Below are 14451 nucleotides of genomic sequence, written 5' to 3' on the forward strand. Positions count from 1 at the left end.
GTCTAAACTTCATTGTTAAGATAATTTCTGAGATTGAGTAGTCTCCCTTTAAGTATTGCTTTCACTGTTTTGTTATCTGCTTACTCAGATATTTGTTTTGTCTGGTGAGATATTTTCATGACATTATCATTATTGTCTTGAAGTGGCTTGTATATATTATAAAGTGAAAGAAATCAATATTTGTTAAAAAAAGGGTACTTGTGTAAAGTTGAAATATTTCATGATTATTTAAATAAATTTACTGACATACACATTCATTAATATGTCCAAAGGAATTATGAAATACTATGATTAAAACATTGTTGAAATTTCAGTCTGCACTTATTTATGACAAATTAAATTGGCATTTGTGTTATTTATTCAATATTTAGCAGTTGCCATTGATTTTTGCTGATTTCTTTAAATGGTAAAGTGTTATATTAAGTAAAATTATGAATTAACTCACATTTTCAAACAGGTTTATCAGTTATCGATTGAAATGAGAAACAAGTCCTTTGTTTGGTGGATTATTTGACCTTTGACCTTGATTTCACTTTAAGGTTATCTGTTGAGTACATAAACAGAGTGTGATAAGTTTGTATAGATATAAGTTGATAATTTGACAGTATACTGGTAAAGAAGAAATTTTAACTCTCTGAGTTGTATAATTTATTTGCCCTGCTTTGAATTTGGAATAGTCCATTCAAAGTTTTAGGGATTTCCAGATCATTATACAAAAACTTAGCTTATAACAGAAAAAAACCTCTGTACAGGCTAGGTTAGCTTAATTCAGGTGGCATAGGTTAATCAATTTTGGTGCTAGCGTGTTAAGGTTAAATTTTTTGGATATTTAGATTGTTGTTTTGTTATATAACAATGTACTACCTTTCGTATTATGATTTGTTCTGTTATTAGAAATAAGAGGTGTTTTTAACTGTTGGTTCTTGTGGATTAAAAAGATTTTAGCTCTTCTTTTCAAATGATAATCACTTATCAAGTATGCTGTCCTTTTAGGAGCTCTTGTAGCAAAATGCCCGTCTTGCATTATTGATGGATTGCCTGTTCAATATGTGTAGTTAGTTTTTGCTTCACATAGCATGGTTTTTAGTTTAGATGTCATACTTGGATGTTATTCAAAAATGGTTCTCCAGCTCAAAGATATTTTGGTTTCTAATATAATTATTGATAAAAAAAATTCTTCTTTGACTGTTGGATATTTCATCACTTTAGTGCAGTATCAGCTTAACTCCTTATAGAATTCAATAGGAGTTAACCCTTTACTGCACTAAGGTGATGAACAATTTCTTTTTTATATAGATTTTTAATCTCTTCTCGAAGCAATATTTGAGTGTGTAAAAAGGGTTCTATTTGTATTTTTTCTATTTCTTCTTTCCTGCATGGGCATATAAATTTTAAATTATCATCCTAGATCTGTAGACAAAAGAATCTGTTATATCCCTGTATAACAAATGTAAATAAATCGGAGTATTTTTGATGAGTAAGTTTTTTTTATTATTATTTTAGCAGTATTATGATTAACATTTATTGCACTGATAAGTATAGTCACATTATTTGAGATACACAATTGTCAGCATATTTAGTGGTGTTCACCCAGAGTACTTGTGCATCAAATTGCCAGAATTGCTTTGTAATTGGCCCTTGCATTATTTTCTTGTATGTATGTTTCAGTTTTTACGATTTCTTGTCACAAATGACCATCCTTGGAATATTCAATATTGATTTATACTTGATATTTCATGATTTTTCTGTCTGTTTAATTACTCAAATACATTATGATTATTCCATAAAAGGGTTTATTCTTGATTCTGATTTGATTTATTTTGAAGATTTTGAAAAGTAAACATTTTTATAAATAAAGCATTTAATATAAATATTTTAAGAAATGTATAAGAGTGACATTTACTTTCTAACAAAAACCACTTATTTCAGTGATTAATATATCAAAACGTTGTGTTAGTGACATTCATGTTGTCAAAATTACTAATGTATAAAAACATTCTCTTTCTTGCAATCAAAGAATATTATCAGATGACAATTTACATCCATTTATGAAAGTAAATACATTGAAGTCAATATATAAAATTAATGTATTTTTATATATTTTTCCTTTTAAAAATAATTGTGAAATGCCGTTTGCCAATATGAATTTCCCACCAGCCATATGCTCTTTTCAGATTTGTTATATGTATAATGTACCTGTTTTGTTTCTTGTTTGTTTTTGTTCATTGGAAAAACAAATTCAAGCTTTAAATTGTGATTATGTTGTGATGTGTAACAGAAGAAATGCCATTTGAAAAAAGTTAATTAAATTTATGTTAAATATTTTACGTCTTTATTTGATTTTTTTTTTGCGTTTCTCTCGTCTATCTATATGCATGTAATTATTCACCTGTCACAAAAATGTGACTGATGTCAATCGCCTTCTATTGCTAAATTGAGTTAGGTGAAATGTGCGCAGGTATATCATAGGAAAAAAGGGGAAATGTGTGATAATCGCCGAACTTCCTTTCGGTATATCATTGGAATGAAATAAGTGAAATTTGCGCTAAACTCATAATTTGCCTGCCAGTGTACCTGTCAACTGGTATATCATTGGAATAAGGTGAATTTCATGCTAAAACTTATATGATTATGAGTTAACCGACGGTATTTTACTGCATAATAATAATGTTTGTGCTAAGCTGACCGCTGATGTATCGCTGGAATAGAGTACTTTCTGATCTAAACTCCAGTGTTCGCTGGATTTGGTCGATTTTATCTTTTAACTAAGTAGGTGCCGGCCGATGCATCGCTGGAATATAGTCGGTTTTGTGCTAAACTCAATAGTGTTTTCTGCTCTAAACTCGGTAAGTGTTCGCTGGAATATAGCCGATTTTCTTCTTAACTCAATAACTGCCGGCCGATATATCGCTGGAATATTGTCGATTTTACTGATGTATCGCTGGGATGAAGTCGAAAAACTGACCGCCGATATATCGCTGGAATATTGTCGATTTTACTGAGGTATCGCTGGGATATAGTCGAATAACTGTCCGCCGATGTAAAGGTGGGATATTGTCGATTTTGTGCTTATCTCAATAATTGTCTGCCGATATATCGCTGAAACGTAGGCCGATATATCGCTGGAATATAGTCGATTTTGTAACGTCGATGTAGCTGATCTAAAGTTATAACGAAACAAACAATAAAAAATGTCTAAGCTGGTCACATCTTAAGTTCATAAGTTGGCTGACTGTATGTATATGTAGACAGTCGTATAATGATGAGGGTTGCGTTTTGATATTTTTTCGGTCTGCCTTTTAAATGAGTAAATGAAAAGTCAAGTTATACTGAATATTTCATTAATCAAACGAAAAACAGTGGCGGGATGCTGATCTAATACTTGAAATGTCATCATAAGTAAGTGGCTTTTTTATATGAAGTTAATGTTAACAGACATTGTTATTTTGTCTTGACAAGTCCGGTTACCAGCTATAATTAGTACAAGTACTACCGTAAAAATAGGAAAGTTGTTTTTGACGCTCTTGATTTATGTGGGATAGATGTAAATTTGATTTAATATTCTGAACATATACAGGGGTAAAATAATTTATGAAGTATATGTACGCGCTTTTCGCGAGTCTCGAGTGCGATACATCAAACAGCAACAAAACCTCCGAAATAATAGTATTGTGGAAAAGGGTAATATTTATACAGAGCACCGAAATGGTCACATTTACCATTAGAATTTTCTTCTTTAGAAACAAGCGTTTTATACAAATGTACTCTTTTAACAATGGATTTAGGAGTATTTGACGACAAAAGCTGTACACAAAATGGTTTTTGACTTCCATACAAAATACTAAATACTAAATCACTATATAAGTACTAAATTCCAAAAAGCAAAACACGGTTCAGCTATTTGCCCAATGAGCAAATTGCTATATTTTAAGATTTTTTTAAGAAATAAAGGTAATATGATTTGGTGGGCATTATTATTGGGCTTTTAAAAAAACCGATCATTAGTCAATACAAACTGGAAGATATATCATTTCTCAAAATTAATTGCTTTGTGATAATAAAATATACCAAAAAAATACAAATAACACCAAGCGTACTTTTAAGCGGAAAGAAAAATATGAACAGAATTAAGATATGACGTATAGAACATCAAATTGTACTGGCAACATACGTTATTAATTGGATGACTTCTAGGGAAAAATGAGTTCGCATAACTTACACAATCTCCCGTACGTACACTGTGTTCGTTTTTTATCACTAACAGTAGTATTTTTATGTTATTTATGTGTTTCAACCTATAACTTTATGATAGTCGTATAGGTTAATTTTAGGAAAGCGTTTACATTCTCTATCCATATTCCTTAATTATTTAACGTGGTGATTTTAATGGTACTTCTTAATTTACCAGCACATTTTACAAGGAGCACATATTTTTCTTTGAACAATTTGGATACAGTGATTCTAAAGTTTGAATGACAAGATATCAGGAGTTGTACTCTATGTAATGGATGCCCTTGGAGTATCGCCGGAAGTTCTCAGTCCTCGACAGAGCCGGACCCTGTCCGTGTGGGAGGATTTCCTGGAGAAGCATATTAACAGAGAGAAGCTCGAACCAGAGTCAAAACTTCAAAGGTATGAACCTTATTATATCTTATTTTGAAAAAAGACATAAATTATGATGTGCTGGAGAAAGATGGTTGCAAATTTATGACAATTAAACTCCAAGAATTAATATACTTCTTGAGGCTAGGGGTTTACCAGCTTACTATCTTTTTAAGCGAGTTTTAAAAATTTTGTAGTAAAAAAAATATACTAAAGTGCTCGGGAAACATGATTGAAGTTAAAGAAAGTAAAAATATATGCTCGTTTGTTTGTTTGTTTGTTTCATTTTACGCCTTTTCCCAACAGTATTTCAGTCATATAGGCGGGTAGTTTCCTAACCATCGTTCCTGGAGAGTTACACCAGTACTAGACTACTTTCCTCCGCGCTAAACTACCAAAGCATCTCCCGGGGATCGAACCCACGCCAGAGAGGTAAGTGGATTAGAAGTCATCGACTCTAACCCCTCGACCACGGAAACATGATTGAAGTAAAAGAAAGTAAAAATATATGCAATGTAAAACAATATTATGCAGTTATTAACGGTCGTATTGCATGAAGGCTCACATGAATTCCCAAACAACTTATTTTTTGTTATAATTATTGACTTAAACAGTAATTTAGAAAAAATGATTTACGTTACTAAAAATCGTTTTTCGACTATCACCCGGCTCGCAACTCTATGGTAAATATCAGAATGTTTCGCCTACATTACCAGAGTTAGAGCGGAAGTGTCGTACAGATGTAATTGTTTTAACATATTGTGTTTGCACGGGAACATTGTGGAGCCTGGGCTTATTTCAATTACGTAAACAGATGTTGTGTTTACAAGCGCGATTTCAATATATTTAAGTAAGGTCGTTGACCTCGTTATATGAATCATATATGCTGATAAACCTTTGGCTGTAACAGCATACTATTAGAGACTGTTGTGTTGAACAGTATTGTTATTGATGGACTGAAAATACAGTAGTACGCAAGAATTACAACAGAAAATAAATACTTAAGAACGATAATACATTTTTGTTAAATATTTCAATTCATTTCAACACAGTTTCTGAAAGAGTAATTAACGCTGTTAGAGTTCTACCTTATTTTCTTCTTATTTTAATAAGAATCAAGAACTACACGCACTAAGCCTCATTTGAATATATAATTTTTCGCTACTTGTAATGTATATAGGAAATATGGAGGTACACACTTTCGCGTAATCAATGTAAACTAACCTTCCTTTAGAATTTCTTGATGAACTTGGAGAAACTTGCATTTGGCATCATTCTTAATATAAGTTTTTATTTTATCCAATATAATTGAATTATAGACACGACTAAAGTTTGTAAAAGAACGAAACGTCCTACTGGGTCTTTAGACACACGTTATACCAATTTTATTATTTCTAGGGAACAGACGACAAACGTTTCAAATCAGTAATTTCTGTTTTAGGTTTCGGAAGAAGGGAAAAGAGATCTTACATAGCCAGGTGTTATTGCTGATAGTTGTCATTCTAAACTGTCTTGATTGTCTGCTAGTCCTTAGTGAACTTATACTCGACGTTTACTTTATAAAAAGTAAGTTTAGCTAATATACTAATCGATAATCGAGCAGAAATTGAAACTGGTAATTGTTTCCCCCAAGGACAGTTTATAGCATTAAAGGAACTCCACTGAGATTCAAAAGCCTAAAAACATTAATTTTAAATTCCTTACACATTCCATATTGTATTTTTTATACTATTCTTAGCCCGATATGAGTGAAAAGCCTTGCAAACGTTTTCAATTTTGGGTCATTTTTTACATCAAAATAATTATTCTGGAAATACAGAGTGTGCGAATGATTTGAAATTTTGCGCACAAATTACTGTCTTAGACCTACAACAAATGAAACATTAATCTAGAAAAATCCCCAATCCGCTCATCTCAAAAGACCTCGGTCGATGCCCTAAGATAAAAGAAGACGTGATTTTGAGTTGTTGTAGGAAACTTAGACCTAGAGGGAAATAATAACGTTTAATAGCAACAGCAAATAAAGAAATAAAGTTTTACCTATTTACCTACTTATACATGAATATGTCTTTCTTGCTTTTAGTAGACGCTTTTATCACCAACATACATGTAATATGTAATTAATAAATCTTTGAATGTTTTTAGTGTTAACTGCGTTCGAGTCCATCATTGTATGGTCACTTCATTCTTACATTAAGTCAGAAGTTCACCTACTTCATGTATAAAGTGTAACTATGCAATATTTATATAAATGTCCTGACTTCTGTTTCGTTTCTAGAAATGATTGTTACGGCTGAGAATACGATGGAACAGTTCAACCAACTATTAAAAGATCGTCACCCGGAACAATTTGCCGGGTACCATGTGCACGATACACATAAATTCTTTAATAAAATTCTCACGACAAAACTGGTCTGTGACACAAATCTAACTTACATGCACATAGATAGAGCCACGAGGAACCTAGGGGTAATTTTTAAGCCGCGTCATGACAAAACCAACATAATGGGTTTGCGACCAGCATGGATCCAGACCAGCCTGCGCATCCGCGCAGTCTGATCAGGATCCATGCTGTTCGCTATCATGCAGTTTCTCTACTTGTTATAGGATTTGTAAGCGAACAGCATGGATCCTGATCAGACTGCGCGGAAGCGCAGGCTGGTCTGGATCCATGCTGGTCGCAAACCCATTATGTTGGTTTTGTCATGACGCGGCTCATTTGTTTAAATTCAATTTAATTTTCATAATAACAAGTTTATGTTAATATCCTTATATAATGAATGTTTTAATTTTGTTAAGAAAACTAAAATTTAAAACAATAAAATAAAAATTTATCAACGTTCTATATAAGGTACTTTTCAAAGTCGCTTATATAGCAATGTCTAATGCCAGTAACTGGCATGCAGAATCCAAGAATATGCGGTAATTAAACAAATCTGTGATTGTTCAGTGTAATTATGAATATGAAACAAGACTGAAAGTACATTACCTCTCTCTAAATGGTCCTTCATAATGTAGTGAAGTTCATTTATAAGCTTGTTAAATGAATGATCAATTAAATGCTAAGAATTAAGCTTCACTTGACACTTTACTGATTGAAAAAATAACAAAAGATAAAGAACATTTTAATACGGAAATCCAATTTGATATCTGTCTTCTATTTATAGCATAATATAGTCCCTTCAAGCACGGAACCAGGAGCTCATAATTACGGGGTACCAATATTCAAGGATTCTGACGATCCCCACTTCCTGGAGGAGGAGGCTCACAGCCTAGAGGAAAGTGTGTCGCACGCATTCCATAAAGCCAGTATTACTATATTAAGCATTTTAGTACTTTTTGTAAGTACACACTTTTGTATTGGTATCTTTGTGTTATCGCATTTTTTTGCATTTTTGAGGCGGAAAAGCGAACGGTGAACAAAAATTTGGCAAAAATGATAGACATCAAAAGTGCTTCTTATTTGTCGTCTTCTCATTTGTTACAATTTCGTATTTTTTTGTTGTTTTTGCTTTTTTCTTCTTTTAATGTGTCATATTTTGCTTTATTGCGTCGTCCTTTTCGCTTCGATAATACGAAAAGACAATTACAGATACGACAAAATTAGATTTTGTATATATGAGATGCATAACTGAGGAATCTTTTCCTCTTTTTCCTTAATTGACCGATGGCTATAGTTACGGTATTGCTTAACATCATTTTCTCATTCAAACGTAGTTCTTTAGTATCTACTGACAACCACTTATTTCGCTCTTTATTCATGTACAAGTCGCTTTTATAATATATTTCTATTTTTATTTTTCTCTACATTTCAGACACTGTTTAAAATATTCTGCCATGGGTTATCTTTTGTAAAGCATAAGCTCGAGGTATGCACTGTTTTAATCTTGTATTACATACACTCGATCATTTCTAAACGAGTACGTATTTCATAATCATTTCTTCTACAAAATATTTTGAATGCTCTAGTAAATGGAACTGAATGTAATGAGCATTGCCAGAAACGAGTCTGGCAAGGTTGCACATCCGATAACCTGACCTAGCTCTATATTGTTGTAGCACAATTGATGTATTTTGATCTTGAAATCCATTAATTTTGAATGGACTGTTCCAAATTCAAAGATAAGCAAGTCCGTGACACAGTCACCAGGGTATGGGCTAAATGCAAATCTTTATACTTGTTCATAGAAATGTAAAATATGACTTATATTTTGATTTTGAGAGGGTAGATATTTTTTCCATAGATTTATACAAGAAAAGTAAAGGATATCCGTAAAAACTGTGTACGCTATAAAATTGAATACTAATACATGAAAATTTACTAGTAGATGGGGTGAATGATATTGTGGATATGTTATTTTCAGGTTTTTGACGGTATAGTTGTTATATCATCATTCACCCTGGATTTATGTTATATAAACGGACTAACAAACTATCCCGTGGAGTCCTTTGTCCTCATATTGGTCATCATGATCCCGTGGAGAATTATAAGAGTTCTAAATAGTAAATAATGGTTTATTTTTTAAATTGTCAGTTGTTTCATATCAACCCATACAGTAGACAAAGTTACTTTTTGGTTTATACAGAATTTAAGTCTAGTTCAATCGTGCAGAACGCTATATGTTTAACACTCGAAACCGTCCCTGGAGCCAGATTGTACTAACTAATAAATGAGGGTAAAGTTTGCTCAATGTAAAAACGTCTTGCCACTGACAAGGTTCGAACCCAAGCGGCTAACACTTCTTAGATTACTACAACGACTACTACAACGTTAAATACTCGACCACACCATTTGGTCCTTTTCTTTATCCTTTTTTACTTTTTTCTTTTCTTTTTCTACAGTTCTTTTTCCACATTTTGATACAAATATAAATTGATAATCATTTTATTAATCTAATATAGGTACAATGTATAATGCAGTTTTCTACAATTTCTCTTCACGTTATATATATTTGTAATGTAAGAAACACAATTCGTGTGATTTTCATAAAATTATTTCAGTGCAACGGTTTTAATAATACATGTACCGACACAGTTTTCTATCTTCAATTTAGGTCTTATAATTGCGGTAAAAGACAACTTTCATTTCCTTCTAAAACTGATGTATAAAAAGAACAAATATCAACGGGAAAAGATTTCAGAGCTGGAGTCACTCAATGCTCAGCAACAGGTTTGTTTTCACGTACCCATGTTTGTATGACAAGAAGACGCTTGTGACGTCATATAAGCAACATAACTCTACAGCCTGTAGAGTTATGCCTATTTTAATGAACATTTTAAAAATGTATTTAAAATAAGTAAATGTTGTGGAGTGAACAAAGAAACTAATTTACATATTTCAAACAGCACTTGCAATCCACGTATATTACCAAAAAGACGTCGAAATAAGCAAACATAGCCCTAACTGCGTTAGTAACGCGAAAATAAAATCATAAATGGTGATAAGTAATGCAAAATTAGTCCAGCACATAACATGCAAATTATTTCTTAAACCTTTTCTTTTGATAAAATCTTATAGTACATTTTTCTCAACTTTAATTTTCTTTAAATATTTTTGCTCATCAGATCTGGAGGCATGCGGCTAAAAGATATTTTGCATATCTGGCACAATTCCTATAATGGTGATGCCTTACTTTTGTAGTGGATGTTGTGTTTAAACCTGATATTTTTGTATTTATTTTGGGAAATATAATATATTTATACATTTTAAAATTAGATTTTTTCACAAAACTACTTTAAGTAGGTTTTATTGATATATATCTTTATGATAAATACAATGTATATTTGCTTGGATTGACAAATATACAATTTATTTAAAATTTTAAGGCATTTGGAGCTCCACAACCCAAGTGCCTGTGATTTTCTTGTTAAAATGTTATAATGTATTGTTTCAGCTTGAGTTATCTGCCCTTTGAAATAATTTCAGAATATGGTGGAGGTTTTCACAGAGATTTGTAAAATAAACGGTGTTGGTTTTGATGAGATGAAAGACTACTTACCAAGTATGTACCTTATAGATCTGTGCACTTTTAGTGAATCACATTTTGAAGTTTTATTTGTAACTAAATTCATTGTATGTAAGACAGTTATTTCTTGAATTACATACATGTTAGATAAGATTTTGTTTGCGTAAAAAAATAATACCCAACAGAAAGAAAGCCCGTACATCACACGAGAGTTATCCGGTATTCAAACGAGTGTGATCCTGTACAGAAAGAAAATCCGTACACCACACATGTGTAATCCGGTAGATAAAGAAAATCCGTACACCGCACCATAGGTAATCGGCGCGTTGATTGGTCACTACCCCCGCACCCCCCTCACCCCCACACCCACTCTACAGCCCTCCTACCTCTCAAAACCATGTAAAATACAGTATTTTTCATTTGAAACATGTTTTAATATTTGGTTTATGCTTTTAATTCAATAACCTTCATTTCCTACAAAAAATAAAAAATTGATACATATATATTTAGTAAAGGTATGCAACTCGCCGATCAATTTTCAGCACTCAATATATATGTATCAATTTTTTTATTTTTTGTGGGAAATGAAAGTAATTGAATTAAAAGCATAAGCCAAATATTAAAACATGTTTCAAATGAAAAATACTGTATTTTACATGGTTTTGAGAGGTAGGAGGGCTGTAGAGTGGGTGTGGGGGTGAGGGGGGAGGGGGTGTGGGGTAGTGACCATCAACGCGCCGATTACCTATGCACCGCACACGTATGATCCGGTAGATATAGAAAATCCGTACACCACACACGTGTGATCCTGTACAGATAGAAAATCCGTTCCACACACGTGTGATCCGGTTGAGATGAAAAAAATCCGTACACGACACACGTGTGATCCGGAAGATATAGAAAATCCGTACACCTCACACGTGTGATCCCGTTGAGATAGAAAATCCGTACATCACACACGTGTGATCCAGTAGAGATAGAAAATCCGTACACCACACACGTGAGATTCGGAAGAGATAAAAAAAATCCGTCCGTACACAACACACGTGTGATTCGGAAGAGATAGAAAATCCGTACACCACACACGTGTGATCCAGTAGAGATAAAACAATCCGTACACAACACACGTGTGATCCAGTACAGATGGAAAATCCGTACACCACACACGTGAGATCCGGTAGAGATAGAAAATCCGTACACACTTACGTGTGATCCGGTTAGAGATAGAAAATCCGTTCACCACACACGTGTGATCCGGTAGAGATAAAGAAAATCCGTACACCACACACGTGTGATCCTGCACAAATAGAAAATCCGTACACCATAAACGTGTGATCCGATAGAGATAAAACAATCCGTACACCATACACGTGTGATCCAGTAGATATAGAAAATCCGTACACCACACACGTGTGATCCTGTACAAATAGAAAATCCGTACACCACAAACGTGTGATCCGATAGAGATAAAACAATCCGTACACCATACACGTGTGATCCAGTAGATATAGAAAATCCGTACACCACACACGTGTGATCCAGTACAGATGGAAAATCCGTACACCACACACGTGAGATCCAGTAGAGATAGAAAATCCGTGCACCACACTGGTGTGATCCAGTAGAGATAGAAAATCCGTACACCACACACGTGTGATCCAGTAGAGATAGAAAATCCGTACACCACACACGTGTGATCCCGTACATATAGAAAATCCGTGTACCATATAGATCTGTGCACTTTTAGTGAACCACATTTTGAAGTTTTTTAGTGTTATGATCCAGTGGAGATAGAAAATCCGTACACCACACACGTGTGATCCATACAATACAGAAACAAAACCCTTACAGCACATAATTGTGATTCGGTACAGAAAGAAGTTGTTAATACTTTTCGGCTGTACGGGTATTTAATTAAAAAAAAAACGTAGAGTATTTTGTCTTTGGCTTGTATATGTTATGAATCGAAAAGATAAAATATGTTTTCGTTTCTGAATGTGATATGAATACAGCAAGTGTTATAGATGATATTTGTATGCTTTCTTATTGTCCGGTTATTTGAAAACTAAAATATAGTATAGTATGAGTATACATTTTAAGAACTTGGTCTATTTAAGATGAAACTTAAATTATACAATTTGAGAGTCGGAGAGACTGTTTCTGCAAATGACTTCAGTCGGAAAGGTCGTGACCAAATAGCAATTTATAACAGGTTGTTTAAGTGTAATAAACATGTCATTTTAGGTCTATTTTAGATGCCAAGATTTAACTTTATTTTTTATCATAGAGAAAACTTAACTAAAATAACTAATTTTCTGATTTTGTAATTGTTTTGGGTTATGAGGCATAAGTCCGAGACGCTACTCAGCATTTTTTCCCTATTACAATTATAGTAACTCACTTGGAATAAATTCAAATGGCAGCAATTTTTTCTTACGCAAATGATTTAAATATCTGTGGTAAATAAGGCGATTATGAAGTTTAAATTGAAATTATTTTAAATGTAAGCCTACTAATTTCTGTCTGACCCCGGTCCATTGACCGGATTGGTGCTATATCCTAATCTGCGTATAATTCAGTTTTTGTATTTAAACCGATAAGCTGTTGTTTAATCCGTAAATGCTAAGTTACATAGATATGCATAAAACTTAAACAGATTTAAAACAAGACATGTATTTTATGAAGTGATTGAAACCTTAATGACTTAATATGTTACCCTTGTAAATGTCAAACTGTACCTGAATCACTCTTAGATGAAGCTAGTATATCTATCTATTATGCATTGAGGTAAAATACAATATCTTCATCTGCAATTACAGTAGTTTAGAAACTTTATTTATTCATTAATTGTACAAAAACTACATTTCACAACAAAGAAAATCAGAATGGACTGAAAAACAAGTAAAACAATACTTATATCAATTCCTCTCCAGTAAAAGTAAATTTTCAAAATAAAGATTAAAAAAAATGTTGCGGTTAGATGTAATCTCTTTGAATGTACAATGAATTCAAATTAGTGAGAATTTTTGAAATAAATTTCTGTATTTAGTACATTGCAATAAAAATGCAATTACAGTAAATTATGTATATATAAAACAAAAAATCACTGTTGATGGTCAAACGGCATCAATACTTCTGACAATATGTTGCAAGTTTACTACTTACTCATGCATACAGTCGAGTTTTTCGTTGTATCATTCCTAATTCCCCAACGGGTCGTGCTATATAACACCGAACGTTGGTAAGATCACGGGTTCCACAACCGACTGTCTATATAACACCGAACGTTGGTAAGATCACGGGTTCCACAACCGACTGTTCTATATAACATCGAACGTTGGTAAGATCACGGGTTCCACAACCGACTGTTCTATATAACACCGAACGTTGGTAAGATCACGGGTTCCACAACCAGCCGTGCTTATATAACACCGAACGTTGGTAAGATCACGGGTTCCACAACCGACTGTTCTATATAACACCGAACGTTGGTAAGATCACGGGTTCCACAACCAGTCGTGCTATATAACACCGAACGTTGGTAAGATCACGGGTTCCACAACCGACTGTTCTATATAACACCGAACGTTGGTAAGATCACGGGTTCCACAACCGACTGTTCTATATAACATCGAACGTTGGTAAGATCACGGGTTCCACAACCGACTGTTCTATATAACATCGCACGTTGGTAAGATCACGGGTTCCACAACCAGCCGTGCTTATATAGCACCAAACGTTGACAGGATGACAAGTTCCACAACTGACAGTACTATATAACACCGAACGTTGGTAGGATCACGAGTTCCACAACCGGCCGTACTATATAATACCGAATACTGGTATAATCATGGATTCCACAACCTGTCGTGCTGAAAATAAC

General features: G+C 33.4%; 1 protein-coding gene across 1 annotated transcript; it reads left to right on the forward strand.

The window, feature by feature from the left end:
* Positions 1–4462: 4462 nt before the first annotated feature.
* LOC132719821 (uncharacterized) lies at positions 4463–10517 on the forward strand. Its single transcript, XM_060703742.1, has 8 exons — positions 4463–4632; positions 6044–6168; positions 6881–7071; positions 7770–7943; positions 8418–8471; positions 8967–9105; positions 9657–9772; positions 10497–10517. The coding sequence occupies exons 1-8, from the start codon at positions 4505–4507 to the stop codon at positions 10515–10517; spliced, it is 948 nt and encodes a 315-aa protein (XP_060559725.1). The 5' UTR covers positions 4463–4504.
* Positions 10518–14451: the final 3934 nt, after the last annotated feature.

The sequence above is a fragment of the Ruditapes philippinarum genome, unplaced genomic scaffold (genome assembly GCF_026571515.1).
Source record: "Ruditapes philippinarum isolate M1 unplaced genomic scaffold, ASM2657151v2 ctg3314_1_1_1_1, whole genome shotgun sequence".
Taxonomy (NCBI): Eukaryota; Metazoa; Mollusca; class Bivalvia; order Venerida; family Veneridae; genus Ruditapes; species Ruditapes philippinarum.

Coding starts and splice junctions, on each gene's coding strand:
- LOC132719821 (XM_060703742.1), top strand. CDS start 4,505: ATGGATGCCCTTGGAGTATCGCCGGAAGTTCTCAGTCCTCGACAGAGC. Junction 7,072..7,769: donor GAGCCACGAGGAACCTAGGG/GTAATTTTTAAG, acceptor TTCTATTTATAG/CATAATATAGTCCCTTCAAG. Junction 9,106..9,656: donor AATTATAAGAGTTCTAAATA/GTAAATAATGGT, acceptor TCTTCAATTTAG/GTCTTATAATTGCGGTAAAA.